Here is a 25,431-nt window from a genome sequence, read left to right on the forward strand (position 1 = left end):
CTGCAGGCCCCTTCCCCCTCGTCCCGTTAATCCAGCTCAGCTGAGGATGCCGAGGTCAGGCTCTGGCACGGAGAACCAGCGTCTTAAAGGGGAAGGTGTGCTCGCACCCACCCCTCTGGGAGTCCGTCCTGCCGGGGACCCTGCCTTTGGGTGCACGGAGGCACCGCTGGGTTTGCCGGCTGCTGCCGTGCTCCCTGCCAGGGCAGAGCCGCACGCAAGGGGCTGCGCTGGGGAGCCCAGGCTGACCGTGTCCCTCCTGCCCTCACGCCTCCCTGGCACCGGGCTCCCGCGCCCCACCACCTGCACTCCTGCTGCCCCTTAATGCCTCAGGGCCCGTCTCCAACCCTAAGCAGGGGAGAAAGGGGCCATTGTTCAGCGGCTTTGGGGGAAGAGCATGGGCACTGGGGAGCCCCGCAGGGCTGGAGCAGGAGGAAAGGCTCCCCCTGCCTCTGGGCATCGCGGGTGGCGGGAGGAGAGGGACAGCCGCGGGCACCCATGTCTCCCTTGCTCCAGGCAAGCCCCAGGGCCCGGGTGCTCCTGGACCTCTGGAGCACGGCCCAGGCAGGGCTGCTCTGGCACTGGTGATGGTTTCCTTCCTGCTGCTGGAGCCACAGTCCTTCACCTGCCCCCCCCAGAGACAAGCACGTGTACGCAGCACTCTGTTCAAGCTCAAATTTATTCCTGCACGAGTCTCCCTTGTACGAGACGCTTCCCGCCCATCTTGCTTACACAGTAAACAAGCCACCTGCCAAGCAGCAACGCTGCCCCAGTCCGGTACCTGCCGTGGGCAGCCCCTCCATCCTGGCCTGCCCTCCCCCAAGCCCTGCTGGGCTGCCCCGCGCTGGGCGGGATGCTCACGGCGCGAGAGTGCTCAGGCGGTGCCCGCAGGGCCGGCGAGGGCGAAGCGGGACACGCTGCTGGGATGGATGGAGCTGCCTTGCAGGCTGGGGCTGGGATTGTGCTGGGTCAGGCCCATCTCTCCTCCTGCTGCACCTCAGGGAAGGCAGGGTGGGGAGGAGAATAAATTAGAGAAAAGGCTAAAAAGGCCACTGGCGTTTGCTAGCTGGAGGACAGAGCAGCAGGGCGGGTGGGGACGCACATCCCTGGGCACCGAGGGGGGCTCCTGATCGCAGGGAGGAGAAAGCCCCAATTGCAGATGGTCCCGGAAAGCCACTGTCCTCCCCTTCCTCTCCTCTGCAGGATGGACGGTCCTGTGCAACCCCAATGGCCTCCTGCTCCCCTAAATGGTTTAAGGCACCGTTGTATGAGGAGGCAGGTAAAAACCTACCCAAAGCATCCCCCGGCACAAGTCCCTGGAGAGCTAGGAAGCGGCGGGGTGCTCCAGGTTGATTGAAGTCCACTATAAATACATATAAATTCCACAAAATATTTTTCTCCCTCCTGTCCGTGAGGCTGGGCCTGAACTCAGGCTGCTTTGAGGAGTGTGTATAGGGCAGCTGGTGGGGACACGCTGCCTGAGATGGGACAGAGGCATCCGAAGGGCTGGGGTCCTTTGCGAGGAGGTTCAGAAGTGCCAGGAGGAGGCCAGGAGCAGTTCACGAATCCTCTGGGATGGCCAAGCATAACGGGAGTGCCAAGAGGTCAGGAGGGATGCGGGAGGCTCTCCTGGGTTCCCAGCTCTGGGTGCTCCCCCAGGGGAGCAGAGGTCCCAGCTGAGCCAATGGGGCAGGCAGCCCCATGCTTGCAGAGTCCCTTTCTCAGTATTTTTATTACACACCAACAAAAAAAAAAAGAAAAAAAAAAAAAGAAATTAAAACATACCCCAAGGTAAAAACCAAATGCCAGTGACCAGGAGGTGCCTGAGCTGCCTGGGCCCTGCCCTGCTGCGGGCTGTCCTCCTCAGTTCAGAGTTGGGGTGTCTTTGCCCGGGGTCTGCTCCTGGCTGCCCCCAGCCTCCCACCGCAGTCACCTCGAGGTCTCTCCTCTTCACCTCCCTCTTGCACCTGGGGGGCAAATGGCTGAAACGCAGAGGGGCTGGCTCTGAGGGGTGGCACAGGGGGTCCCCGGGGAGGCAGGGCTGGCTACATGCGAGAGGACGGGCTGGCCAGCTCGTAGAAGAGCAGGTAGGCATCACTGCTGCGGACGTGGCTGGATGACATCGGGGTAACACTGCGGAGATGGGGAGATGTGCTGTGAGCAAGAGGAACCGGGATGCCCTGGGCAGGAGGGCCCCCGCTCACCCCGACCCCGCAGCCACCCCTATCCCACGCGCAGCCTCACCGGGAGTCGTTGAAACTGTGCCACTCGCTGGAGACGGGGCTCTTGCAGTAAGCCGTGTAGTGTCCCCCCATGGTGGTGCCCGAGTGGTTGGAGACGGCGTAGAGGTTGTAAACGGCGTGGTCTGTGGGCAGCAAGGGCGGCGCTCAGCCGCTGCCCCCCAGCATGCCAGCACACACCTGGGGCCAGGGGGGGGATCTCGGCACCCTGGATGTCTGCAGCTCCCACCCCCCCCCGTGCCTCTGCCCCCCACCACAGGCTGGGGCACCCTGCGGGACGTGAGGGACCCAGCTGGGAGCCGCCAGGAGCCCAGGGCTGGGCTAGTGCTGTGCAGGGCCTGGCACTCACTGCAGCTCTGTGAGGCGAACTCCCGGAGGTCCAGGTCCTTCAGCTGAAAGTTGACAAAGGTGGTGAGCTTGCTCGTTCGTATCCTGGCTTCTGAGAAGCGCTTCAGGTCTGGGTGGGTCATGTCAAGGTGCCAAGGGACAAAGGGGAACCTGTGAGGAACTGCCTCCCCCCTACCGCCAGCACGCCCTGTCCCTCCACCTGAAGGATACGAAGCACCAGAATCTTGGGGAACTTCTGGATGCTAAATTTCTTTGTGCACCTCGTCCTGGCTTTGCAGCGACAACATGTCTGTGGGGGGACAAATAGCACAAGCAGGAGGGTGAGATCAGAGGCCGGCCCCACCAGGCACTGAGCCCACAGTCCTGGCAACACAGGCATGGAGGGAAAGGGGCCCAGCCTGCACCAAGGCAAGCCCACCTGCCCCCGTGCCCCATGGCCCATACCGGTTTCTCATCCCCGTCCAGCACGTCCTCTTTGGTGAAGAGCCGTAGGCAGTCCATGAGAGTCACCTCCCCGTAGCCTTTCTGTGGGAGCACAGCGTGCGTCAGGGACAGGGTGTGTGGGGCAGGGGGACAGGGGTGGGCGGGGACCCCTTACCTTGGGGATGGGCAGGGACAGGTCCCAGAAGGGGTCGAAGGCTGTGGAGCAGTAGCCACACTCGCTGCAGGTCAGTGAACTCTTCAGCTGCCCAACAAAGAGGTCTGATGGGGATGGGACAAAGCAGGGTGAGACCCTCAGTTCCCAGCCCCGCTCCCAGCCCAGCCCTGTCCTCCTCTCCCCGTGGCCCCGCTCACCGCCGATGCGGCTGTCCTCCCTCTCCTGGTACCTCCTCCACATCTGGCGGCTCTTCTCGTCATCGCTGCAAAAGACGGGGAGGCAGAGAGGCACTAAGCGTGGCCTTGGGGATGTCAGTCCCTGCAACCCCGCCCAGAGGGACCCCCGTGGTCACCGTCCCTGGGCCGAGCCTGCAGGCAGCGAGCTCGCCCATGGGGCTCGTCCGCTGCCTCGGCCCAGGCAGCACTTACGGGAGGTGGTCCAGGGTGTCCGTGCTGGCCCGTGGCCGCACCAGCACACGGTTCACCTCACTGTGCAGCCCGTCGAGGAGGAACCGCAGGAACTCCTGTGCATCCTGCTGGCTGCAAGACACAGGGCAGGGCCAGTGAGTGGCGTCAGGGGCTCAGCTCCCCCCTGCCATCCCCGCACCAACGCCCCTTACTTGTAGCCGACAAAGCGGGGGGCATATCTCTGGATCTGCGTTTTGAACTCGGAGGGGCTCACGCTGTCGTTGGGGGATGAGGTCCAGAGGAGCTGAATCAGCTTTGCAAACTCTGTGGGTAGAGGCAGGTCAGCAGCGCAGCCAGCCCTGGCGGCATGGCACCGCAGTGCCCTCCAGGGGACCGCTCAGCACCCTGCTCCGAGATCCCCACGGCCGTCCTCATCCCCTCTGGAGAGGGGACCCGATCCTCCCACTGCCTGGGTACACACAGCACAGTGCCTGCCCCAGCAAGGCTGAGGGGGAGAAGCACTGACCTCTGGGCGGGGGTCCCCCAGGACCTGGGTGGCTCAGGGGAGCAAGGACACGCTGCGAGGACACCCCGCAGGGCGTGGAGCCGGGGGGGCGGTGCTGACAGTTACCTGACATGAGCGCGGTGCGCATGCGGCTGTTGTTGTTGAGGTCCCGCAGGTAGTGGTTCTGCAGGCAGTAATCCCGTAGCTCCTTGGTGTTGCTCAGGCACTGCAGGATGGAGTTCATGAAGCACTGGGGGAGGCAGAAGAGAAAACCATGGCAACGGGAGGCAGAGGGAGGCAGGCGGTGGCAGGGGGACACCCGGGGTGGGTGGGTAGAGGAGAGGGATGAAGCAGTGCAGAGCACAGGAACCTCTTTCTCAGCCAGCACCCTCGGGGAGGGGGTGCAGGGAGCTGCTGGGGTGAGAGCGTGGGTGCTGGAGGCAAGGCAAAGGGACGGGGCTCCCCACTGCCCCAGAGATGTGCCCAAGAGCACGGCGTGAGCGGGGGCCACCCAGGCAGGTGCCTGGGAAAGCACTCACCGTATTGCCGAGGTTTCGCAGGCCGGTCAGCCCCTGCACTGCCTTGGAGCTCTGCAGAGAGAGGGAACAGGGCTGAGACAGTGCCTGTGGGCAACCCAGTGAGGCCGCGGTGCCGCGGGCATCCACGTGGCGCAGACCCTCAAAGTGCAAGCAGAGGCCTCATCCACCTGTGGGCATCTCGGGCCGAGCCAGCACCGCCTGTACGCAGGACCGCGGCGCCACAGCCGGCCTGCCCCATCCCGCGGGCCTGGCCCAGGCCAACACGCAGGGCTCAAAGTCCTCCCTGCCTGGTGACACCGCTGCCCCATGCCCCGGGCTGCGGGCCAGCCCAGCCGCCCCGGCTGCCTCCCCTTGCCAGCCCTGTGCCCTGCGGGGGGTGGCAGTGCCCCAAGCCTGCCAGAGATGCACGGTGCCCCCGCTGCTGCCTGCCTCCTCCATGCCGGTTGTTCCCTCCAGGACTGCAGCCCAGAGCTTGGCACGGTTGTTTTACAGGATAAAGTCCACCTGGGAAAGCACAAGCCCAGCCCTGCAGCAGCCAGCCCAGGTGCTGGTGGGAGCCCAAGGGCCCTGCTCCCAGCCCTGCACGCGAGCCCGGCACAGGGGGCAGTGGTGCAGCAAACCTCCCCGGCGCTGTGCCCAGAGCAGGGCTGGGGGGGGTCAGATTGCTGGTTGTGCCCCCCCTCTGCACCCCCAGGTGACCAGGTTTTAAGGATCCTCAGGAAAACGCCCCAGCTGCCCACCCCAGGCCTGAGGAGGGGGAGGAGGATAGGAGGGGGCCCAGCAGCTCTGAAATAGCAGCAGCTGGTGTGTGTGTGGGAGGTGCTGAGCACCCAGCCCTGACAGCAGCCCAAAATAACCCAGATCCAGTTACACGTGCTCCTTAGCGACGGTGCAGGCATCACCCACCGCAGGGGGGACCAGCACCAGCAGGGACTTGGCCGCCCTGTGTGGGTGCACGTGGCTCTGCCGGACTGACCGGGTACCCCGTGTGCCACGCGAGTGCCCTCACGAGTGTTCCCAGCCACGGCGCTCGGTGCTGGGGGGTGGCTGCGCAAAAAGTGCCCGGCAACCCCCCCACTCATCCCCGGGCAGGGACCCCCAGGCCGGGGGGGTGGCTCAGCCAGGCAAGGGGTGCCAGCAGGCTGTGGTGGGTCGGTGCCACAGCACGGCTGGAGGAGCCGGCCTGGCTCTGCTCCCTGAGCAGACTGGGCCAAGCAGTCAGCAGGGGAGGTGGGTCTGTGTCCCCACAGCCTACATCTCTCGAAGGGGCCGACCCCCCCCAGGTCCTGCTGCTCATGTCCCCACGCCTATTGCAGGGACGGTCACGGTGCCAGGGGGGATAGCAGCCACTCCTGGGAGCTGCCCCAGTGCACCCCAGCCATCCCCATCAGGACGCTGATTGTCCAGTTGCCCTGGTTGGGCAGCTCCTGCCGTGTGCCAGGAGGGACCGGAGTGTCCTGCCAGTGTGGGTGCAAACCTCCCCGCGGACCTGGCATTCACCCACTGCCTGGCCAGGCCCGGCCCTAGGCTGCACTCCCAGAGCTGGAGCCACTCCAGGGGAGGGCTGGGGGTGGGGGGGTGCCCAGGTGCTCCCATACCGTAACACCAGCCTGTGTGCACTGAGGTCTTATTCCGCTCCCCCCCCCAATCGGTTTTCCCTCCCCTGGGTGACTCAACTCCAGTTAATCCCCCTCGCCCGTCCGGGGCTTTATCTAGGACACGGCGCTGCTCAGAGGTGGTGAAGAAGAGCTGGCTCACGCGGCGGCGGCTGGGGAGCCCCTGAGACCGCACTGCAGGAGGGGGACCGGGGACAGGGGATGGTGACAAGGGACAAGACCCGGACTGTCCTGCCCCATCCGGGTCTGGATGCCACACGCCTGTCGGGCCATCAGGAGAGTGGGAGCAGCCAGACTTACATAAGCACCCAGACCCTGCCCTCCCTGCCCCTTGCCTCTGCTGTCACCGCGGGGCGAGATCTGCCCCAGCACTGTGGCTCCGGGGACAGCCAAGCTCAGTCCAGTGACGCTGCCAAGGGGCTAGCGTGGCCAGGAGCCCCCTCCTTGCGGTGGGTAGGCTGGGGCATGGGGACTTGGCCAAGGTCACCGCAGGGCCAGGGCTGGGAGAGGGACCTGGGTGACCCGACACGTGCTTTCACCTGCTCCCTGCCCCTCTGGCAGGACACCGCGGCACCCCGGCCCCGCAGCCAGCCGGGATGGGCACCCTCCCCCAGGCACCCCATCCTTCAGCAAGGGGTACCCCATGCTCCCCGCCAAGGGCAGGGGCCGTCCCCTCCCCGTGCCCCCTTCTCTGCCCTCACGCTGGCGGGCAGGGGCTGCGGGCAGCCACGGGGCTCGTACCTTGGTCTTGTTGAGGACGAGCCCGACGAAGGTGGAGACCAGCAGGGACCCTGGCATGGAGGCGCGTGGACGCAGGTCCTTGTGAAGGTCGGGGAGCGCGGGGGGCTCCTCGGGCAGCGTCACTGTGTAGGAGTCCCTCATGGTGGCCCTCGCGGGCACAGCGAGACGGCGAGGGCCAGCGGCGGGTGGGGGGCTGGCAGGGGGTGCCGGGTGGGCACCCCTCGCCTGGGGCCAGCTGAGGCCTGAGGCACGGGGTCAGGTGCCCGGCCTCGCCGGAGCCCCGCCGTGCTCGGGCGTGCGGTGCCGGAGCCGGTGCCGGCTCTGGGGCTGACGGCACCTGAGCGGCTCTGACATCAAATGGGTGGAGAGGCGGCAGCCGGGCTCCGTGACGGCCAGCCCCCGCCGCACCGCGTGGTACAGCCGAGCTGCGAGCCAAGGGGGCCCGCGAGGGGCGGCTGTGCCCGTGGGCCACGCTCCCGCATGGCGAGCCACGGCGGCGGCAGGGCCCCGGCACCGCGGGGCCTCCGGGAAGGCCACGGGCAGCCACCCCGCTGCAGCCCTCTCCCCCTTCCACCCGCAGCCCGGCAGCGCTCGGCAGCGGGGTCCCCGTCCCCCGACGCCATGCTGGCATCACGGGGGCAATGGGGCACGGAGTGCGCGTCTGCTCCCCCAGTGCTCCCCCCCGGCTCCCCGGCCCCGGGCACGTGGTGGCCAGAGAGCTGAGCGGCGCTTGCCCGAGAGCGGCTTTGCCCCAGCCGGGGTCACTTGCCAGAAGTGGCTCGGTAAAACTGGGACACTCCCACAGCATGTGGGTGTGGGGGGTGCCTGTGCCCAGAGGGGGGCTGAGGGATGTCTGAGGGGGTTGGGGGGCTCCCTGGCATGCGCCTTCCTTGCAGGGCCAGTGCTGGGCTCCCGGCAGTGCCATTTTGGGGAACCGAGCAACAGCGGACAGTGCGTGCCCCCTTCTTCGGGGGATGCACTGCCAGGGAGCTCAGAGGGTATTTCAGTGTCTCGCCTCCTCCGCTGGGGAAAAAGTCCCCCCTAAATCCTGCATGGAGCAAAGACCCCCATCTGGTGCGTCCCCTCTGATCGCTGGGTAAACTGAGGCACGGCGCAGGCAGGGCTCCAGCTCTGCTCCTGCAGCAAGGGCAGATGCGGAGGCTGGCAGGGAGCCCGGCTGTCCTGCGTCTCCCGCTGCTTCACCCCTCTGACCGCTGCAGGGCGAGAGACGGAGGCTGTGCGTGCCCAGGTGTCTTACCCGCCCGCCTCAGGGAAATTTCCATGGGTGACTGAGGCAGGGAGCGCAGTCAGGCTGCTCCGAGGACAGCCAGAGCCGCCAGCCTCGCCAAGGGGGCTGCAGGCACTGAGCAGAGCCTGCTTTCCCCCCACGCCAGCCCCCACCAGTACACCCCCAGCCAGAGCCCGTGGCTGCTGTTTGAATCCTCATTGCTGCAGATGCAGCCTCCCCTGTCCGCGGCGCAAGCTCGGCACAGCCAGTGGAGGGGCTGACTGGTTGGGGGGGGGGGGGAGGAAGGGAGGCTATTTTTGGCACCAGCAAAAATATCTGAGGAGGCATCTTGCAGCGTTATTCATCTGCAGGGCCAGGGCTTTTTGCATCACAGCAAGATGCTTGTCGTAATCCCCGCCTGCATGTGCGCGCATGTGTATATATACACACAGCCCGCGGTGTGTACACCGTACACACGCAGGGACACCGTGTGCCCACGGGCGCGCGCGCCCCACCGGCCTCACGCAGACGGTCTGGGTGCCCTGCAACGCCCTCCCGCAGCCCCTGCAGGTCACTGGGCCCTGGCCTTGGGGCTGTGGCATGGGTCCCCAGTGCGGGTCCCGCTGTACCAGTGCCGCACGTGCCAGCTGGGGCTCCCACCACCCTGCCCTGTGGGCCGGTGGGTGGCCCTGGGGACAGGATTTGCCCCGGTGCAGAGCCTGCCCCAAGCACGGCGCAGGGTGCTGGTGCAGCACTCTCCCTGGGGATGCACCGTGCGGGCAGAGCCGGTTTCATGGCAAGAGGGGTGTTCAGCCACATCTCGTGCCCTGGTGACATCGAGCACCCTGGGCCAAGGACCAAATTCCCCTCCAGGCAGAGTGGCACACGGGCTCTCAGGGCAAGGCTGGAGCAGGAGACGGAAGGGGAGACCTGGCAGGATGGCATCACTGAGAGCCCGCTCCCTGCCATCAGCTGTCCCCTTTGCAGCGGTGACCTTCTGCCACGGGCAGAGGTTGCCACAGGCCCGCCTGGCACCGCGAAGGCAGGCAGGGCCAGGACTGGCTGCAGGCCAGAGACGTCAGCTGCTCAGGATGGGACTGCGGAGAGCTGCTGGCGGTTTTGTGGGTGGCTCTGGCCTTCTGACCCTATGTTCACCCAGGGTGGTTAATGGGGCGGCACAGCTCCAGTCCTGCCCCTCGCCAGGGGAGCCAGCGGCTCGGCAGGCACAGCCGCTCGCTGCAGCTGCACGTGCCTCCCTTTGCCCTGCGGGATGGTAAACTGAGGCACAGAGCAATGGTGTGGGTAGGAGCAACTGTGGCACTCTCACCTCCTGGCTGCAAACTCCTCTGGAGGGTGGTTTGTGTGGTGCTGAGGCAGGAGGCGGCTGGGGAAGAAGGGGTGGGAGGAGGCACTGAGTCAGCCCCGCCGTGCCCCGGCTCCGGTGGGACCGGGTGCTGCTGGCACGGCCCTCGGGGCTGGGTAATGGGGCAGAACCGATGGCAGCGCCGGGGCTGCAACATGCGCTTGTTTCCGGCACTTGGCACGACCGCAGGCGCCCGAGTCTGTTTTACGATCGGTACATTTGCTTCCCAGCTTGGGAAAGTGAAGAAAAAAAACCACAGGAGTGGAAAATAGCAGGTGTGCCCATCAAAAGCACCAAGGAAACCTAAGCCAGTGTCACCGATCCAGCCGCCCCGCTGCCCCGGCACGGGTGCCCGCCCCAGCACCCTGTGGCAGCTGCCAAGCCCTGCTCACCTTCGCTCCCCGTCAGCCCTGGCTGGAAAGCCCCTGGCTGCCTTCACATGCAGAGCACGAGGCCGCAGTTTGGAGCAGCTCAGCCCCTGCTGCCCCATGGCCATCCCACGGCAGCAGGCTGGCACCCACATTGGAGCAGTGTGTGGGTACACGGGGTGGGGACCCCTGCCCTAGCAGTGGTGGCGAGGGCTTTAGTGAGCGCCCGTGGCTGGTGGAGGCTGCTGGGTCCCCCCCTCGGTCCCCCCCACCAGGGCCTGGTGTGGGAGGGGGAGGCAGGAATTCCCTTCCACAGCTCCTCCACCTCCCCCTGCCCTCCCAACCTGGTCCCTCACTCCAGGGCTGGGGGCCAGGGACCGGGCAGGTGGAGCACTGGGGTCCCACTGCAGGGGGGGCACTGCCGGAGCTGCATGGGGTGCAGCTTGGAGGGTGCTGGGAAGGGGCAGGCGAGCCGCTGGCAGCAGGCTTTGATGCTGCACCCTCTCCGCTGCCCCTGCTCCTGTGCCTGGGGGCTCAGGTGGGTGTTTAAAACCCCGGTGAGTGCCAGGGAGAGGGAGAGGGGACCCAGCCCTGCCAGGAATGGGATGGACGTCTACAGGAGGAAAAGGGGGAGACCTTTGCCGCTGAGCCCCAGCTGCGGGCACGTGGTGGACAAGCGGCCGCCTCTCTCCCTACCCCACGCCTCCAGCTGTGCCTCCCCGGGCCAAGCACATGGGCCAGACCTCCAGGCTGCTCCCACAGCCCTTTTCTCAGGCCCCTGGGCATGGGGAGGGACGTGGGGGCACTGGTTGGAAGGGGAAAGAGCTTCCTCGCCTGCTCGCAGGGAAGCAGAAAAGAATTCCCCAGCTTTTATCCTCCCGGTTTGGTGGACGATGGTGGGACAGAGCGGCAGGGAAGCAAAGGGCAGGTCAGACCCTGTGCCGGGGCAGACGGGCCTCCACCACGGGTGAATGAAGGCTGGCTGGAAAGAGAGTGGGAGACAATGCGGGCAGAGCCTGACCAGCTCTTGGAAGGAAACCTGAGTGGAAAATTACCAGGCTGCTCCCCTGCGCGCCCGAGCCGGGCTGCGTGTGTGATGCCTGCTCCCAGCCCGGGCTGAGGCTCTGGGGATGGTGCAGCACCGATTGGTACCTGGGGCACCGAGTGCCTGGCACCACGTGCGATGCTGTACAGAGCAGCCACTGCCTTGGAGAAGCTGCTGCTTCCCTCCCTGGCTGCCACGGCCCACGCTGGGGCTGGGGCACGGGGCGCCGAGATGGCAGGAACAGACCGTACCAGGGATCAGACATCACAGAGCCCCAGAGAAAAACCTGACTGGCAGCTGGGCACCCACTCGCTGTGCCAGAGCCAGCACCAGCCAAACCAGCCTTCCCAGCTGGGTGTCTCCAGCAGGATGAGTGCCCAGCCCAGTCACGTCACCTTCTCCCGCTGGAATGAGGCAGCAGGAAGCCCTCCTTGGCCCCGCACGGGGAGGGAGCAGTGGGCAGGGGGTGTGGGCACAGTCGGCTGTGTGGGGACATGGTGCACGCAGCTTTGTACGCACGGGGCTGTGAGTTCGCCTGCGCGTGCCATCACCTGCTGTCACGCTCACAAGCAGAAAGGTGCCGCACACACGCTCCGGCCAGGACGGGGGCACCCTTAGCCGCAAGGATCCCATGGGGACCCCCGCCAGCTGTGCTCCGGCACCAGTGAGGAGCACAGCCCCTCAGAGGACACCCCCTGCCCGCACTCGGCTGTCTCAGCAGCTCTGGCCCAGGACTGCTGTGCCAGCAAGGGTGGCTCCAAGGGTCAGCAGCAGCCCCGCAGAAACTGAGGCACGGAGCAGCGCACCGAGATTCCCAGGAGAGCGCGCAAGGTGCCTCGAGGTCCCCGGCTCAGCACAAGCGGGCACAGACCGCAGACCCCCCCCGCAGCGCAGCTTTGCCCCCACCCCCAGCAGGTGCCACGTACCGTGGGGTCCCGGGCGGGTGTGTCGCAGTAGGCATCATTCCTCTCGCAGGGCTGGCTGGCACAGCGGGTGCCCGAGGGCGGCAGGGCAGAGCCGAGGGTGGCCTGTGAGGGGCTGAGGGGGCCTGTGGGGAGGCTGCCGTGGCCGCTTTTTCTCCCGTAGCTCTCCAGGTAGCCACGGACGTAGTCGGAGCGTGCAGCAGCCTGGTAGAGACCCTGCAGGGTGCCGAGCTCCTGGTGGCCCCGGGTGCTGAGGGGGCCGGCGGTGGGGGCGTAGGCGCTGTCCGAGGCGTGCAGCCCCGAAAACTCCCGTGCCAGGTCCGAGTGGCTGATGGATTTGTGACGACTGAGAGGCGCTGTGGCAGGCAGGTAGCCGGGAGGGCTGCTGGGGGCCCCTGCGAAGGTGTAGCACGCGCCCCCGCTCAGCCCACTGCCAGGCGGCCGGGGCTGGGCGCGGATGTACGTGGGGCTCAGGCGGATGCTGGACTCGGGGTACAGGGGCAGCCGGCTGCTGTCATAGCCACTGCTTGGGGACAGCCCCGTGTGATGGTACCGGGGGGAGGCCAGGTAGCTGGTTTTGAAGCCGATTTTGTCGCTGTCTGCATAGGATGTGGCCAAGGTGGATCCATAGGAGGTGTAGGAGCTGTAACCGCTGGGCACCTTGCTGTAAGTGGTCTCGGCGTAGCGGGATGAGTCGACGTACCGCTTTAGGGTGGAGGAAAGCTGGGACATGCTGGAGGCTGGGACTCAGTGGGCTCTCTTGGAGGCATCGACTGCAAGAGAAAAGCCCAGGGGTCAGCTTCCACAGGCCACGGTCAGCACAATGGGGCACCCACCACCAGTAGCTCGCTGGGTCCTGCCTTGTCTGCAGACCCAGGGGGTGAAGGATGCAGGGGGGGCTGTGGGGGTGCAGTGTGGGCATAGCTCCTGCCAGTGGGCATAGCTCCTGGAGAGCCTGGGGCAGCAGGGCCCAGCTGGCACTGCCACCCATATGCCTTCAGGCACCTCATACCACAGAAGGGAGCCCCAGGGCACAGCCAGAGGCACCCCGTGTCCTGGCACCCACAGTCTCTGAAGCCGAGGGGCCGCAGCGGTCACCTCTACCCCAGCCCTGCCATCCTTACCACATCATCCTGTGGCTGTCCTACTCTCGGGGCTGGAGAGGTGCCCCCAGTGCTCCTCCAGATGGGAGGCAGCTGCCTGGTCACAGTCATGATGCTTAGGCCTGGCTGAGATAGCCAGGCAGGACGGAGTGGTCCAGCCAGCCCAGCACCTTCCCCTGGTTACTCAGAGTGAGTGCTGGGGCTCGGCAGGGGGCTGGCATTCCCAGCTGGCTGCTAGCACACACCCTGTTTTGCTGAGAGGGAAACTGAGGCAAGGCCAGGAAGTCAGCGCAGGAGTCCTTGCCATCCATCCCTGCTCCCCGCTTGGTGCCTGGCACCAGGCCGCTGCAGACCTTGGTGCAGCCACAACCACCCCCCAGGGGCCTCGGGGGGACTGTGGGAGCAGACAGGGCTCCCCTCGCTGCAGGGACCTGGCCACCCAAGCAGCCTGCCCGTCTCCCTGCTGCGCCCTGCTAGCCTCCCATCAGTTATTCAAGCTGACACGCGTCCTCCCGGCGAGGCGGCTGCTGTGCCCCCACCAGCCGGGCAGAGCCAGCCTGTATGGGTGGGTGACAGCCCAGCACTCGGTCCCCACAGGGAGCTGGTGGCTCCTGCCCCATGGCACCCGCACAGGCAGGAGTGGAGCACACGGTGCACAAGGACGGAGGCGCCCAGAGCACACGCGGAGCCAGCCCGGAGCCGGGACAGGGCAGCGTGGCAGCCAGCAGCCTCCCGCGCCTGCAGACACGGGCTGTCTGGGCCGGAGGGAAGTTTGCTCTCGGCACCCACACTGGCAGGCTGGTGGCTCGTCCCCTACCTGTCCTGGGGCTGTGGCTGGCACTGGAGCGGGCAGGACCCCAGCCGAGCTCCTCTGTCCTGGCGTTGCTGGCACTTGGCTCCCCAGGTGCCTGGTGTCCCTTCCCCGGCAGGACAGTGGCTCATGTGGCTCCGAGAGTCTCCAGTCACCCGGGAGATGACCCTGATTCAAAGGCTTTTCCCAGCCCAGCCGGGGCGGGCTCTGGCCCAGCTCCAAGCCAGAAGGTGACGGAGACGGCGCCTGGCCCGGCCCTCGCGCAGCCCTGGCAGCACACATGGTGCATCCAGGCTTGGGGACGGGCACCGGGTCCCCGGCACGGGGAGCCACTGCAGCATCCCTCCGTGCCTGACCCTGGGGGAACCCAGGCTCCTGCTCAGAGCCCAGGAGGCCCCAGGTATACCTGCCCCCGTGGGACCCCCTGCCCGGGGGAGCCCTCTGCAAGCGTCACCCCGGGGACAGGAGCCACTCCGAGCCTCTGTGCCGCGGCCACAGTGCCCTGCATTTTCCACAGCAGGCGGCTGAAAGCGATCCCCATGAAACCAGAGTGGCTGAAGGGAGCCGTGAGTCGCAGGGACGAGCCCTTCTGGCTCCACAGACCCTGGGGTGGGGGGTGAGGTGGCCGCAGCGTCAGCTCTCCCAGCCGCCCCTGCCCGTCTAACCCCGGCATGGGAATGCCCCGGGACTGCTTTTAGGAGACGGTGGTGAGAAGCCCCATCCAGGCACCGCGGCCTCCTGGCGGGCAGCCTGGCTTTCTGGCCAGCTGGCTGCATCCTGGCCGCACGCTGTCGTTATTGCCCAGGGAACAAACCACCCCACAGCGGAGCGAAAACTATTTACAAGCAAGAGCAAGGTGGAGCGCACAGACCTGTTTGGGAATGGAGGCTGAGAGGTGAATAATCTGCTCCCAGGCAAGGACTCCACAAAACACCCGGCTCTTCCCGGCCAGGCTGTGGCTGCCCATGCCAGCACTGGGAGGGCCCAGGAGTGGCTCTGCCAGCCGGGATTTGACATGCATAGAGGGGTATTTTGCTCGGAAGGACGTGGGACCCTGGCCAAGGGACTGGCACCCCTCACAGGCACTGGAGTGAGAGGGACAGAGCCCCTTGTCTCCCAGGGAGCACACGCCTGGCCGCCTGCCTTGCTGGGACGTGGAGCAGCCTGGCACAGGGACCCTCTCTGGGCTGCCCTGGTCCCTGTCCCCTGAGCCAGCAGGGATGATCTGGGCCTGGGACAGGTGCCTCAGTGCCGGGACAGCCCCATCCCATCACCCATCGCCAGCAGCACTTGTGCTCCCCGATGGCATCCTGTGCCATCATCGCCCACTGCCAGCAGTGCCCGCGCCCTCCCACTGTGCTGTGCCACCGCTGGCACCAGCAGCAGCTCCCCAAGGGCCTCTGTCCCCCGGAGAGCCGCCGGCGTGGGAGCGGGGGAGCTGCAGGTGCTTTCTGGCAGCAGGACAGGTCTCCCCAGGGTAGCACGTGCCCTGGGGATGCAGGGGAGCTGATGGAGGGATGTGGGGCCCCGGAGGGAAAATCTGCCCCAGACACAGCGCCTAACCCATCGGCGCTGGGGAAAGAGAGGTCTTACCGCGGAGGACTGCCGCATCTGGTAGGACTGCCCGCGCTGCGGAGTCCCCGTGTCACATCAGGGGGGACCTCGGGGCTGCGGGAGCGCAGAGCATGCCAGGAGCCAGAGGAGCTGAGGGGGTGTGAGAAAACCCCGGTTCCTCCCATCGCTTCCTGGCCTGCCTGGCCCCTCCCTGCCCGTAATAGCGCTGAGCTTTCCTGCTGCCTGGCAAAGCCCTGGGGCTGGCATGGCTGAGTCAGGCCTCCTGCACCCTCATCATCCTCCTGAGGTGTCGGGGGAAGCTGAGGCACAGGAATGTCCGGTCAGCCATCACATGGCCAGGCAGCCAGTGCCAGGGACCTGGGACGCGGGGCACCGCGGGGCTGCTCAGGCTGCAGGGGAGTCCTGCCCCGGCCTCCCGACAGCCTTCCCGCTGGGAGGCTCGGCGCAAAGCTGGGGGGCAAACCCTTCAGCCTGGAGGAAGAGGAGCAGAGACCCTGCTCCTTCTCCCGGCGCTGTCCTCTGCCGGGACCCTCCTGCTTGGGGCCGGTGGCGGCTGTTCCCCTCGGCGGCCGTGGAGCCCCAGAGCGGGCTCAGCTTACGCAGCACTGGCTCCATCCAAGGTGTTACGGCACAGCTGCTTCTCGCTTACGCAGGCTTGGAGCTGTGTCCCCTGTCCCCTGAGACACAATGTCCCAGCCTGGAGGTTACGTGGGAGCTCCCAGCCTCAGCAGAAGCACAAGGGGGACCCTGTGCGAAGCACCCTGCCTGCTCCAGCCTTCAAATGGTTTGGGGGGGGTGCTCTGTGTCCACCTGGCAGTGCCAGAGGGGTGGCACAGCCTCCTGCCCATTCCCCGAGGGGGACAAGGCCCTCTGGGTGTCTGCGTTTCCCTCTAGGAAGGGTGGCCCTGAGCAGCCCTGGGTCAATATGCTGCAGTCTTTGCTCCCTGCAAGGGACCAGAGTCTCGCAGGGGTGTCCCCGGTCAGAAGATAGAGACCCCAATGCCCGGGGGTGCTGCTGGCAGCCCTTCTCGCAGCCCTGCTCCAGCACTCGCGGAGAAGCCACCTTGGTTCCAGCACCGGCCCCCCCTGCCCCGTGCACTCGCACACCCCAGAGTGACGTTACCTGCCCAAGGTCACACGTGCAGCTGGGGCCAGCCCGGACAGGGCCCTGTCCCTCTGGGCCACTGAGCCTGAGAACCCTCAAACTCACACCACATGTGCTGGCTGGGAGTCATCGCCCTGGCCTGGCTCTGTGCTGCTGACACATACCCACCCGGCTGCAGAACCTGCTACTCATCGCTCCCGGGCCACCCCCCAGGAAGTAAAACCCCAAACCCACGGGGAACCTTGACGTAATACCCGGGGCATGTTATTGCTTTGAGGTCTGCAGGTGGAAAAAAAGAAGGGACCCCAGGGATGTGCCTGGGGGACGAGGAAGGTGCCGGGGAGCGCAGCTCGCTGCCGGAGAGCTGCCAGGTTTTTGTGGGTGAACTCTGAACCTGCTCTCTGGAGGAGCAGAGACTCCAAACCTCTCCCCAGCTGAAGAAAGAGGGGGGCAGTTTTGCTGGTGCCTCTCGGTCTGTGACACCGCAGTCCCCTCCCCGGAGCCGGTGTCCCCACAGCACCCCCTTCACTCACCTGTGTCGGGTCGGTGGGGCGGGCGGCCGGTGGCTGCTCAGGGGCGCGGGGCTGGCACGGCGGGGGCCGAGCGGCTGCTCATGGGGCGATGCCCGCGGGGCTGAGCACGGGGACCTGATCCTGCCTCCTCGGGGCGCTTCCCGCGGGGCCGGAGGAGAGCGAGCGATGCCGAGGGGCTGGCAGCACCTGAGCCCTTTGCAGGGAAGGGGCCACCCCACAGCTCAGCTCCTCCACCCCGCAGGGAGCGGACGCAATGGCCGGAGGGGGCCGAACTGGAGGGCTGTGGGGCCGCGTAAAAACGCCACCGCAGAAATTCACGGCTCAGGTTACCGGCTAGATAAATATAGTGTCTTTATCTGACCTCACAGGGCACTGAAATGCTCCTCTCGCATTCCAGCTTCAAGAAGACTTAAAGGGGACGTGACCCTGAGGGGGCTGGCGGCCCGTGGCACAAGGGGCGCTGGGAGGGGAGTCTGCGGAGGCAGGTGGGGCTGTGGGAATGGAGACGGGTGACTGAGGGGAACTGTGGGGAGGGGAGAGATTTGGGGCGGGAGGTGGAGGTCCAGGAGAGAAAGGATGGATGGAGGGTTAAGAGAGCGAGCAGGGTGGGACACAATTTGGTGTGGGGGTCAGGGAGGCAGAAAAAGGGGGTGGCTGTGGCTGCTGGTAAGGTCTGGGGCAGAGCATCAAGGGGAGGGGGGGAGGTGGTCCGGGTTTTGCCCCACCTTGGGGGCAAGCTGCAGGGAGAAGAGACCCCTCAGCCTGCAGAAGAGGTGGGCATGCGGCAGACGGCGTGGCGGTGTGGGTGCACGAGCACCCACCCCTCGTGACTCCACAGGGACACCGGGGCACCCACCCAGCACCACTCCCGGACGCCTGACCCACCCAGGGAGGCCTCACGGTGCGCCGGCACCTGGGCGGCCGTGACTCAGTGAGCACCTGCTGAGGATAATTAGGAGGGATGCAATTATGGTGGCATTTTCCTCCCTCCTGCCTGGCTCCAGGCCTTAAAGAGGGAGGGCCACGCGAGGGACGCGTCTGCGTGTCACTCTGGGAGGCTGCTGTGGGGTCACCCGTGGTGTTAGGGGTGGTGGCAGGGCCCGGCTCCCAAACCCAAGGGTGAGGCTGCCCCACAGCCCCTGGCTCCCAGGGCAGCATCTTGACCCGGGCAGGGAGCAGCGAACGGCTCAAGAGGATGCGGGGCCCCCCCAGGCATCACGCAGGCGTGACCCTGGCATGACAGGCACACCACCCCAGGGCCAGCAACTTCGGGACACACGTGAACACCCGTGAACACCCGGCCCCGCTCCCACACGCACTCCCAGCCGCGGCAATTCCCTCCCCGGAGGATGGCTGGGCCAGGACCACCCCGGCGTGCCCCCTGGTACCTACCCCGCTTCGCCTCCCTGCCAGCGCGGTGGGCAGCCCTGGCCCTGAGCTCACACTGGGGCGAGGGGGGTGGCTCTGGGATGGAGCGGGGGGGATAGGGACAGGGACAGGGGCAAAGGGCTGGGCACAGAGGCACGGGCTCCAGGGGGGCAGGAGGAGGTTGCCCTCCGGGCAAGGAAGGCAACTGCCTGCTTCTCTGCTGCAGGGCTCGGGCTGCTGGAGGCGGGGGGGAGGCATGGTGGGGGCTGCCCGGGAAGGGTGTCCCCCCAGGAGACTGAGGGCACAGGCTGTCCCTGCCCTCGCTGCGGGCCGGAGCCCAGCCCCGCCGCCGCACACACAGGTGGCCGTGGCTCCAACACACAACCCAGGGTTTTTATTGTGCAGACAGAGGAACGCTCCTGGAGGATAGGGGTTCTGTTGGTGGTGGTGCTTTTCGTAGGGTTCTTTTTCTTTTCCCCCTTAACAGAATTTCTTTTACGATAAGCTGTGGAAACAACTACAAATGTTCACAAAAAAATGAGACTCGAGACGCATCCGCGCTCTGCCGGCTGGGCTCTGCGCCTGCTCGGGCGCTCACCAGCAAGCCCGGGGAGCTGGGCGCAGCCAGACCTCAGCTAGGCACGGCCTCAGCAGCACTAGACGGCAAGCAAGCAGGCAGGGATGGGCAGGGAACGGGCACGGGGGTAGGAGGCAGCTCGCAGTGTCTGGAGAAGAGCAAGGAGTGGGGAGCAGCTGCTGTGAATTGTTTTCAGCCCTGGTGGCACAGCCGTGGCTGCACGGGGAGCTTAGCGAGGCTGAGGTGCCCCCCACGGACCCCCATGCTCCTGCCTGCATCTTGTTCTGCCCCCCTGCCCGCCCCTGGGTGTGGGGGCAGTGGGGCAGCCCTCCGGTCTCTCTCTCCCCAGGAGCTGGGCTGCTCCTTGCCTGGGAGCTGCCAGGTTTTGGGGAGGCCAGGGCAGGGGTTTTGGGGAGCCCACTGGCTCCTCGGGGTCCTGTGGGGCATGGGGGCAGGCCTGGGCTGGGGGATGCGGGCTGCGCTCAGCATCCCTCTCCCGCTCCTGCTGACCCCTGGGAAGGTCCTGGCATTACTGAGGCAGCGGCCAAGAGCTGGGATGCCCTTAGGCCCTTTTTGCTGCTCTGAAATGGAGACAGGGAAATGCTGAAAGGGAACAGGGAGAAGGGAGGGAGCACTTGGGCTCCTCCCAGCAGCACGGTGGGACTGGAGGAAGACTGTGCTGGAGGAAGGCTGCTGAGCCTGCCCAGGGCCAGGCACCGGGATGTGTGCCATGAGGAAGGAAACAGGGTCCCCAGACGTTCTCTCAGGGAAGACAGGGTGATGGTGCAGAGGAGTCTTGGGGGTCATGCTCCCGGAGGGGAGTCCCCTCCCCACCAGCCTGACTGGATCCAGCTCTGGGGGCCTCGGGGAGGGGAGCAGGGGCGAAGGCAGGGCTGTGGCTAGCTCAGAGAGGCTCTGCTTGCCTCCGCTGCGAGCGGGTGCTGGCAGAAATTCTCTCGTCACAGCTAAGGGCTGGTCCCTGGGGAGAGCAAAGTGGTGCCTTGGGCTCGGGCAGCCCAAAGGTACCAGGTGATGTCTGGGGGAGGCCTCTCCTCCAGCTCGGCTGTTAGAAACAGATTAGGAAACACTTGTTGCCGAAGCCCGTTTGCAGTGAGCCCCCTCGCAGGGCCCCAGAGAGCCCTAAGGAGGCAGGGGCATTTGATGGGTGTCTCCTAGACCCGCTCCCCTCTCTCGGCCCAGCCTAGCCAGGCCCAGCATCACCCCACGCCTCCCCTGTTCCCTGGCTCTTCCCAGCCTGCTCCGAGACAGGACTCGCCTCGTGCCCCCTTGCAATTGCGACAGCTCAGGGTGACTGAGGGTGACAGGAGCAGGCTGAGAAATCGGTGAGTCACTTGGCTAGCGGGCAGGGTGGGCTGGGGACACCGAGGGGGGGCCCCCGTTTCCTCCAGGGGCTGCGGACACAGCACCCAGCACGGGGACCCCTCCGCACGCTCTCGCATCCTCTGTCGCTCTTACCTGCCCATCCAGCTGTCTTCCCCCAGTGGACAACAGGCAAACCCCAAAAGCTAAAGGGATGGGGGAGTGGGCTGTGCGGGGCTGAGGCTCCAGTGCTCCCAGCAAGAGCAAACCAGCCAGCAAAACTGAGCGGGGAGGTGCGATGGGAGAAGCAATGCTGCCTAGCAGAGCCACCATGCTTCGGAGCAGGGCGTGTGTGCGTGTGATGGTGGGTCTTGGCACAGGACGGTGGTTAGCGTTAGATATACGGCTATATAGAGATAACACAGAGAGGTTTCACTTGTTCCGAATGATTCAGCTTCTCTTTCCAAGGGCTGCGTTCTGGCGGGGGAGGCGGGTTTGCTGGGGTACTCGGTGTGTGCGTGCGTGCGTGTGTGCGTGCGTGTGTGTGCTTTTCCTTTCACAGGGACACGAAGTCCACAGCTTGCAGGAGAGGCAGGGAAAGGAGAAGCAGCAGGAGCCACGAAGTGTTCTGGATCAAGAGGCTGAAGCCGGCGCATTTCTCCAGTTTGTCTGCGAGGAGAGGGAACGGGGAGGGAGTGAAGAGCTGCACTGAAATCCCCCGGGAACAGGGATCAGGATGGGTTTTGTAAGGGTACTGGGACTCAGCTTCTTGCCTTCTCTCGGCCACAGAAAGGCAGCAAGTCTCATCCTGGCCGCTTGCCTGTTTCCCCTCCCACCCTGTGCCCACGTAGCGGCAAAGCTTTTGAGGGCAAGAGACCCCGGGAAGCATAACCCTGCAGGGGCCTGACTGAGGTGGCAAGGGGATGGGCACCAGGTAAGACGAAGGGCTCTGCAGCTGGAGGAATGCTCCCGTGGGATGTACGTGTGGCAAATCCCCACTGCACTCCTGCTCTGGACCACAGACCTCTTCAGCCTTCACCAGCAGGCTCATCCCGTCTGCTGGGACTGACTACGAAGCATCGTCCATGGGACAACACTGAGGTGGGGCCCGAGGAAGGCAGGGGGAAGCAGTCTGAGGTGGGGCAGACGGAGGACATCTCTCTGCGGCTTTCCGCGCGCGGTAGGAAGGGCACGTAAAGCTTGGGAAGCGTTTACGTGGCTCAGGGAGGGTTTGGGGGTACCACAGGGGGTTGTGGTTTTCTCTGCTGGCCCTACTAAGCCAAGGAGCAGGTGGGAAGGGGGGACTGAGGCCAGGCGCCACTGCCCATCTCACCTTTGATGACAGTGATGTTCTTTTTCTGGTTGCTGGTGTAGTCGCTGGCGGCCTTCAGCTCGCACATGTAGACACCCTCATCGCTGGTGGTGAAGCTCTGCAGGTAGAGGCACACCAGGTTCTTGTGCATGGTGACGTTGGCTCGGCTCCGGTAGATGTTCTCGGAGACGCTCATGGTGCTGTGGATGACGTGCTTCCTGTTGTCCTTGGTGATGCTGAACTCGTAGGTCAGGGGGTTGCTGGTTTTGTTCTCATAACGGCAGTCCACCCGGAGGCTCTGGCCCAGCAGGCAGGCACTCAGGTCCTTGACCATCTGGCAGTGGGCGGCCTGGAGGACTGGGAGAGGCAAGCAAGGGGTTGGACAGGGAAGAGAGAGCACTGGGGATGGCCATGCAGCTTCCTGGCCCTTGCCTGGCTGCTCTGGGCCGAGCTTGCTGGAGAGCAGGGAGGGGGATGCGCGTCTGCCGGCTCTACCTGTCAGGATGACAGCGATGCCGACGGTGGGGTTCATCTCGCCGCTGAGGTGCCTGGCGGTGGCTGTCACTGGGAGGGGATCCTGGGCAGGGAGAGAGAGAGGCAGTTAGCCAGGCCATTGCCCCGGCACACAGATGTGGGCCCTCGGTGGTGCAGACTTGGCACACGTGGCACGGGTGGGCAGGCTGCCTCTTCTCGCCCAAACGATGCTCTGTAGCCTGCTCCTCATCATGACGCCTGAGGCACTGCACAGGGACGGTCTGGCCCCGTGATGAGCTAGGGAATCGGGCACCATGTGTCTGGCCAGCATCACCTTTCCACATCCCCTGGCTACACTCGCTTTTCCCTGTCTGTATCCCCCCCCCCCCAATCCCCTCCCCAGACATTAAATGAGCGTGGCACAGACCCGCAGCTGCCTGCAGCGAGGCCTCCGTGTGCTGCCTTCCCCTCCTTCTGCTCCGTGCCCAGGCTGGGTGCCCAGACAAGGGACAGGCAGGAGAAATCACATCGTGGGCAGCAGGGGGCTGCAGGTCCGGGCGAGCGTGCTGCCAGGTGAGCGACCCCCCCTCGGCACCGGCGGGCTCCGGGCCGGCCAGCCCCGCTGCGGCTCCAGCGTGTGAGCTCAGCAAAGATGACTCATGGCGATGCAGTGAGGGAAGGGGGCCAAGAGCAGTGGGAAGGAGGGACACGGCAGCTGGACAGGGAGCCAAGACTGCTGAAGGATGGCACCAAGTCTCTGGGGGTTGAGCCGAGCCTGCCTGGCCAGTGTGGAAGGGTTTTGGGGTGACAGAGCCCACCCTCCAGGTCCCTGGCTCGGTGCCTGTCTTTCTTCAGGCTGCCTCCTGGTCTGCGTGGGTAAGAGGCCCCCAGATGTGCCATCAAAACCCCAGGGCTGCAGGCAGTCCGATCCAGCTGAGAGGAATGAACTCAGGGTTTGCAGCCCAGCCAAACAGCCGCATGGGGAATCCAGCCGCAGACATGCGGAATGGAGGGAGAGGGTGGGGGAGCAGCAAAGCAGACGCCGGGGCTGAAGGACGCACTGAGCGCCCTGCAGTCGGTCCTCGGGGCTGGGGATGTGGGGCCAGGTCCAAGAGGGGGAGGTGAATTAACAGCCCGTCGGCACTCCAGGCTGGCAGAGGAGATGGCAGACCCCCAGTCTGCTCCCTCGGAGTCTGGCTCAGCATCCAGGGAAGAGCTAGGAACTGCCTGCACTGCAGCCAGCCGGATTTTTGTTTTTAGCATTTTTTTGGTCTTTCATATAACATTCTAAGAGGAAATACCAAAACCATTTGCTCACTCTGAAGCTGTGAAAGATCCCTATGTCCGCAACCCCAAACCCTGGCCAGGAAGAAAAATTCCCTTCTATTTGGTCTTGACAACTAAGAGGTTGCAGATGGGGGCAAAGGCATGATGGGGGAGACTACCCGAGTTTCCTCTGGGTTCCTAGAAACTGCCCCATCCCTTGCTTTGTCATTTCTCAGCCTCGACCTGCTCCTCTTTGAATGTCCTGGGACACTATCTAGGTCACAGCCAGGCTTTCCTCCGGAAAATCAGTGCAAAGAAGCTCCCAGAGAGGGGGGTTTCCTCCCATCTCTGTGCACGAGCACTCAGATCTTCCAGGCTCTGGGTTCCTGAGCCCTTGGATCCCTCGTAGCCCTTCTCTCCCCCTGACAGCGGTGCCGGGGGCTGCGCTGGGCAGAAGACTGTCTCCTGCGTGATCCCGGGGGGCTTTGTGGAGGGATGGGACCCCCGAGTGACCCCAGCAGCAGTAGCGACCCCAGGGCTTGCAGGGCAAAGCTTTCCGGAGAGATCTCTACCACCTGCTCGGGACCACGCCACGGTGGTACCTCTGTGCCCCCCATGGCCACAAGCTGAGGGTGACAAACGGGCTGTGGGGGTAGGGGTGGGGCGGGTGGGGGTGCCGGGCTGGTGGGCTGAGAGAAGGTCTGGGGAGCTGGCTGTGCTCCGGGGGGGTCCCGGCTGTGCAGGGCGGGTGTGTGGGTGCACAGCGAAGGGCGAGGGGGAGACGCGAGGGGCAGGAGGGGTCGGGGCGCCAGCGGGGGGCCCCCCCCGTGTGGTGACAGACATGCCCAGAGCGGAATGCCGCAGTCCCGATCCCGGGAGCGGGGAGGGGAGGGTGTGTGTGTGTGTGTGGGGTGGGAAGCACCGGTACCACTGCGAAAAAAACCAAACCCCTGAGAGCGTCTCCCTCGGTGCCCGCCGCCCGCTGCATCCTCCCCGGCATCCTGGGGCGGGCAGAGCATCCCCCCGCGGGGCTGCCCCGCACTCCGGGCGGCCGAGGGCTGGCGGGGAGAGTGTCCGGGGGTTGGGGGGTGTCCGGGGGGGCCCGTGCCTACCTGCCGGCGCTGTCCGGTGCTGCCCGGCGCTGCCGCCGCTGGTGCCGGCGGTGCTGCCCGGCGGGGCTGTGGGCGGCGTCGCGCTCCCGCAGTTTGGGAAGGGCCCGGGCGGGCGGCCCCAGCAAATCAGGGGCGGGCGGCGTCACACAGGCTCGGCCCCCGGCCCTGCGGTGCGGGGAGGGGGGGCCCTGCCTCTGCGGGTCTGTTCCCCCCCCCCTCCCAGCCCCGGGGTGCTCGGGGAGGAAGGATGCTCGGGGAGAGGGGGGGAGACCCTCAGCCCGGGCGGGGCGCGCAGTGATGCGGGAGGTCCCGTTGCCCCCCCCCTCCCCACCCCAACCTCTCTCTCCCTTCCCCCCCCCCCCCGCCGCGTCCCCCTCTTTCCGCAGACAAGGAAGGGCGGCAGATCCCCATCGCCATGGGAACGTCACATTTCGCGGAAGAGCCGCCAGCCCTCATCCTCCCCAGCAACGTGGGAGATGTTTCGCTGCGAAAAAAAAAAAAAAAAAAAAAAAAAAAAAAAGGAGGGGGTGCTTCGGGGGTGGCAAGAAGAGCTTTGCTGAGGCGGGGAGACGTGTGGCCCCCTCCCCAGATGGGTAGAGCTCAGGTGCCCGAGGAGGCCAGGCTGCACCAAGTCACCCGGGTGACACAGGTCTCCTCCACGTGGGAATCGGTGGTGGGGACAGCGGGGGACACAGCCGAGGCTCTGTCTGTGATGCCACTGGCCACGGGCCTTCAGTTTCAGGCCCAGGGCTGGTAGCAGTGAAGATGCCAATGGGGGCGTGCTCCCCCCAGGCTCCTCTCACTGGAAGGGGCTCAGCAGGGCTGCGGCTGCACAGCCTAAATGTCTTTGGACCCAGAAAGCAGCCTGGCAAAAAAACCTCATCCCTGCTCTTGGGCAAAGTGGAGAGGACAGGAGGGCAGCATCAGGGAGCTGCTCTCCCAGGAGTTTGGGTCCCA

At 65.8% G+C, this 25,431-nt stretch overlaps 2 protein-coding genes across 3 annotated transcripts; both read right to left on the reverse strand.

Moving 5' to 3' along the window:
- Positions 1–658: 658 nt before the first annotated feature.
- USP2 (ubiquitin specific peptidase 2) lies at positions 659–17,316 on the reverse strand. 2 transcript variants are annotated; one of them, XM_074927475.1, is made up of 13 exons: positions 17,046–17,316; positions 11,922–12,691; positions 4,635–4,685; positions 4,222–4,345; positions 3,803–3,914; positions 3,612–3,722; positions 3,381–3,445; positions 3,184–3,287; positions 3,030–3,110; positions 2,796–2,874; positions 2,587–2,694; positions 2,242–2,362; positions 659–2,130 (listed from the first exon to the last, which is right to left on the reverse strand). In XM_074927475.1, the coding sequence occupies exons 2-13, from the start codon at positions 12,648–12,650 to the stop codon at positions 2,043–2,045; spliced, it is 1,773 nt and encodes a 590-aa protein (XP_074783576.1). In that variant the 5' UTR covers positions 12,651–12,691; positions 17,046–17,316; the 3' UTR covers positions 659–2,042. The 2 variants fall into 2 exon arrangements, with proteins under 2 accessions (XP_074783576.1, XP_074783577.1); XM_074927476.1 differs by lacking the exons at positions 11,922–12,691; positions 17,046–17,316 and adding an exon at positions 6,992–7,358.
- A 1,469-nt stretch (positions 17,317–18,785) lies between these two features.
- On the reverse strand, positions 18,786–24,606 carry THY1 (Thy-1 cell surface antigen). The gene is made up of 4 exons (XM_074927543.1): positions 24,475–24,606; positions 22,118–22,199; positions 21,644–21,979; positions 18,786–20,979 (listed from the first exon to the last, which is right to left on the reverse strand). Exons 2-4 carry the CDS (start codon positions 22,152–22,154, stop codon positions 20,867–20,869), a joined length of 486 nt encoding a protein of 161 aa, XP_074783644.1. The 5' UTR covers positions 22,155–22,199; positions 24,475–24,606; the 3' UTR covers positions 18,786–20,866.
- Positions 24,607–25,431: the final 825 nt, after the last annotated feature.

Source organism: Athene noctua, chromosome 26, assembly GCF_965140245.1.
Source record: "Athene noctua chromosome 26, bAthNoc1.hap1.1, whole genome shotgun sequence".
In the NCBI taxonomy this organism is placed as follows: domain Eukaryota; kingdom Metazoa; phylum Chordata; class Aves; order Strigiformes; family Strigidae; genus Athene; species Athene noctua.

Excerpts from the sequence above, each read along its gene's own strand:
- USP2 (XM_074927475.1), bottom strand. The coding sequence starts at position 12,650 with ATGTCCCAGCTTTCCTCCACCCTAAAGCGGTACGTCGACTCATCCCGC. Across the intron at positions 3,915-4,221 it reads GCGCACCGCGCTCATGTCAG|AGTTTGCAAAGCTGATTCAG; the intron begins GTAACTGTCAGC and ends CTCTACCCACAG. Across the intron at positions 3,723-3,802 it reads CCCCGCTTTGTCGGCTACAA|CCAGCAGGATGCACAGGAGT; the intron begins GTAAGGGGCGTT and ends TGTGTCTTGCAG.
- THY1 (XM_074927543.1), bottom strand. The coding sequence starts at position 22,154 with ATGAACCCCACCGTCGGCATCGCTGTCATCCTGACAG. Across the intron at positions 21,980-22,117 it reads CATCGCTGTCATCCTGACAG|TCCTCCAGGCCGCCCACTGC; the intron begins GTAGAGCCGGCA and ends TGCCTCTCCCAG. Across the intron at positions 20,980-21,643 it reads GAACATCACTGTCATCAAAG|ACAAACTGGAGAAATGCGCC; the intron begins GTGAGATGGGCA and ends CTCTCCTCGCAG.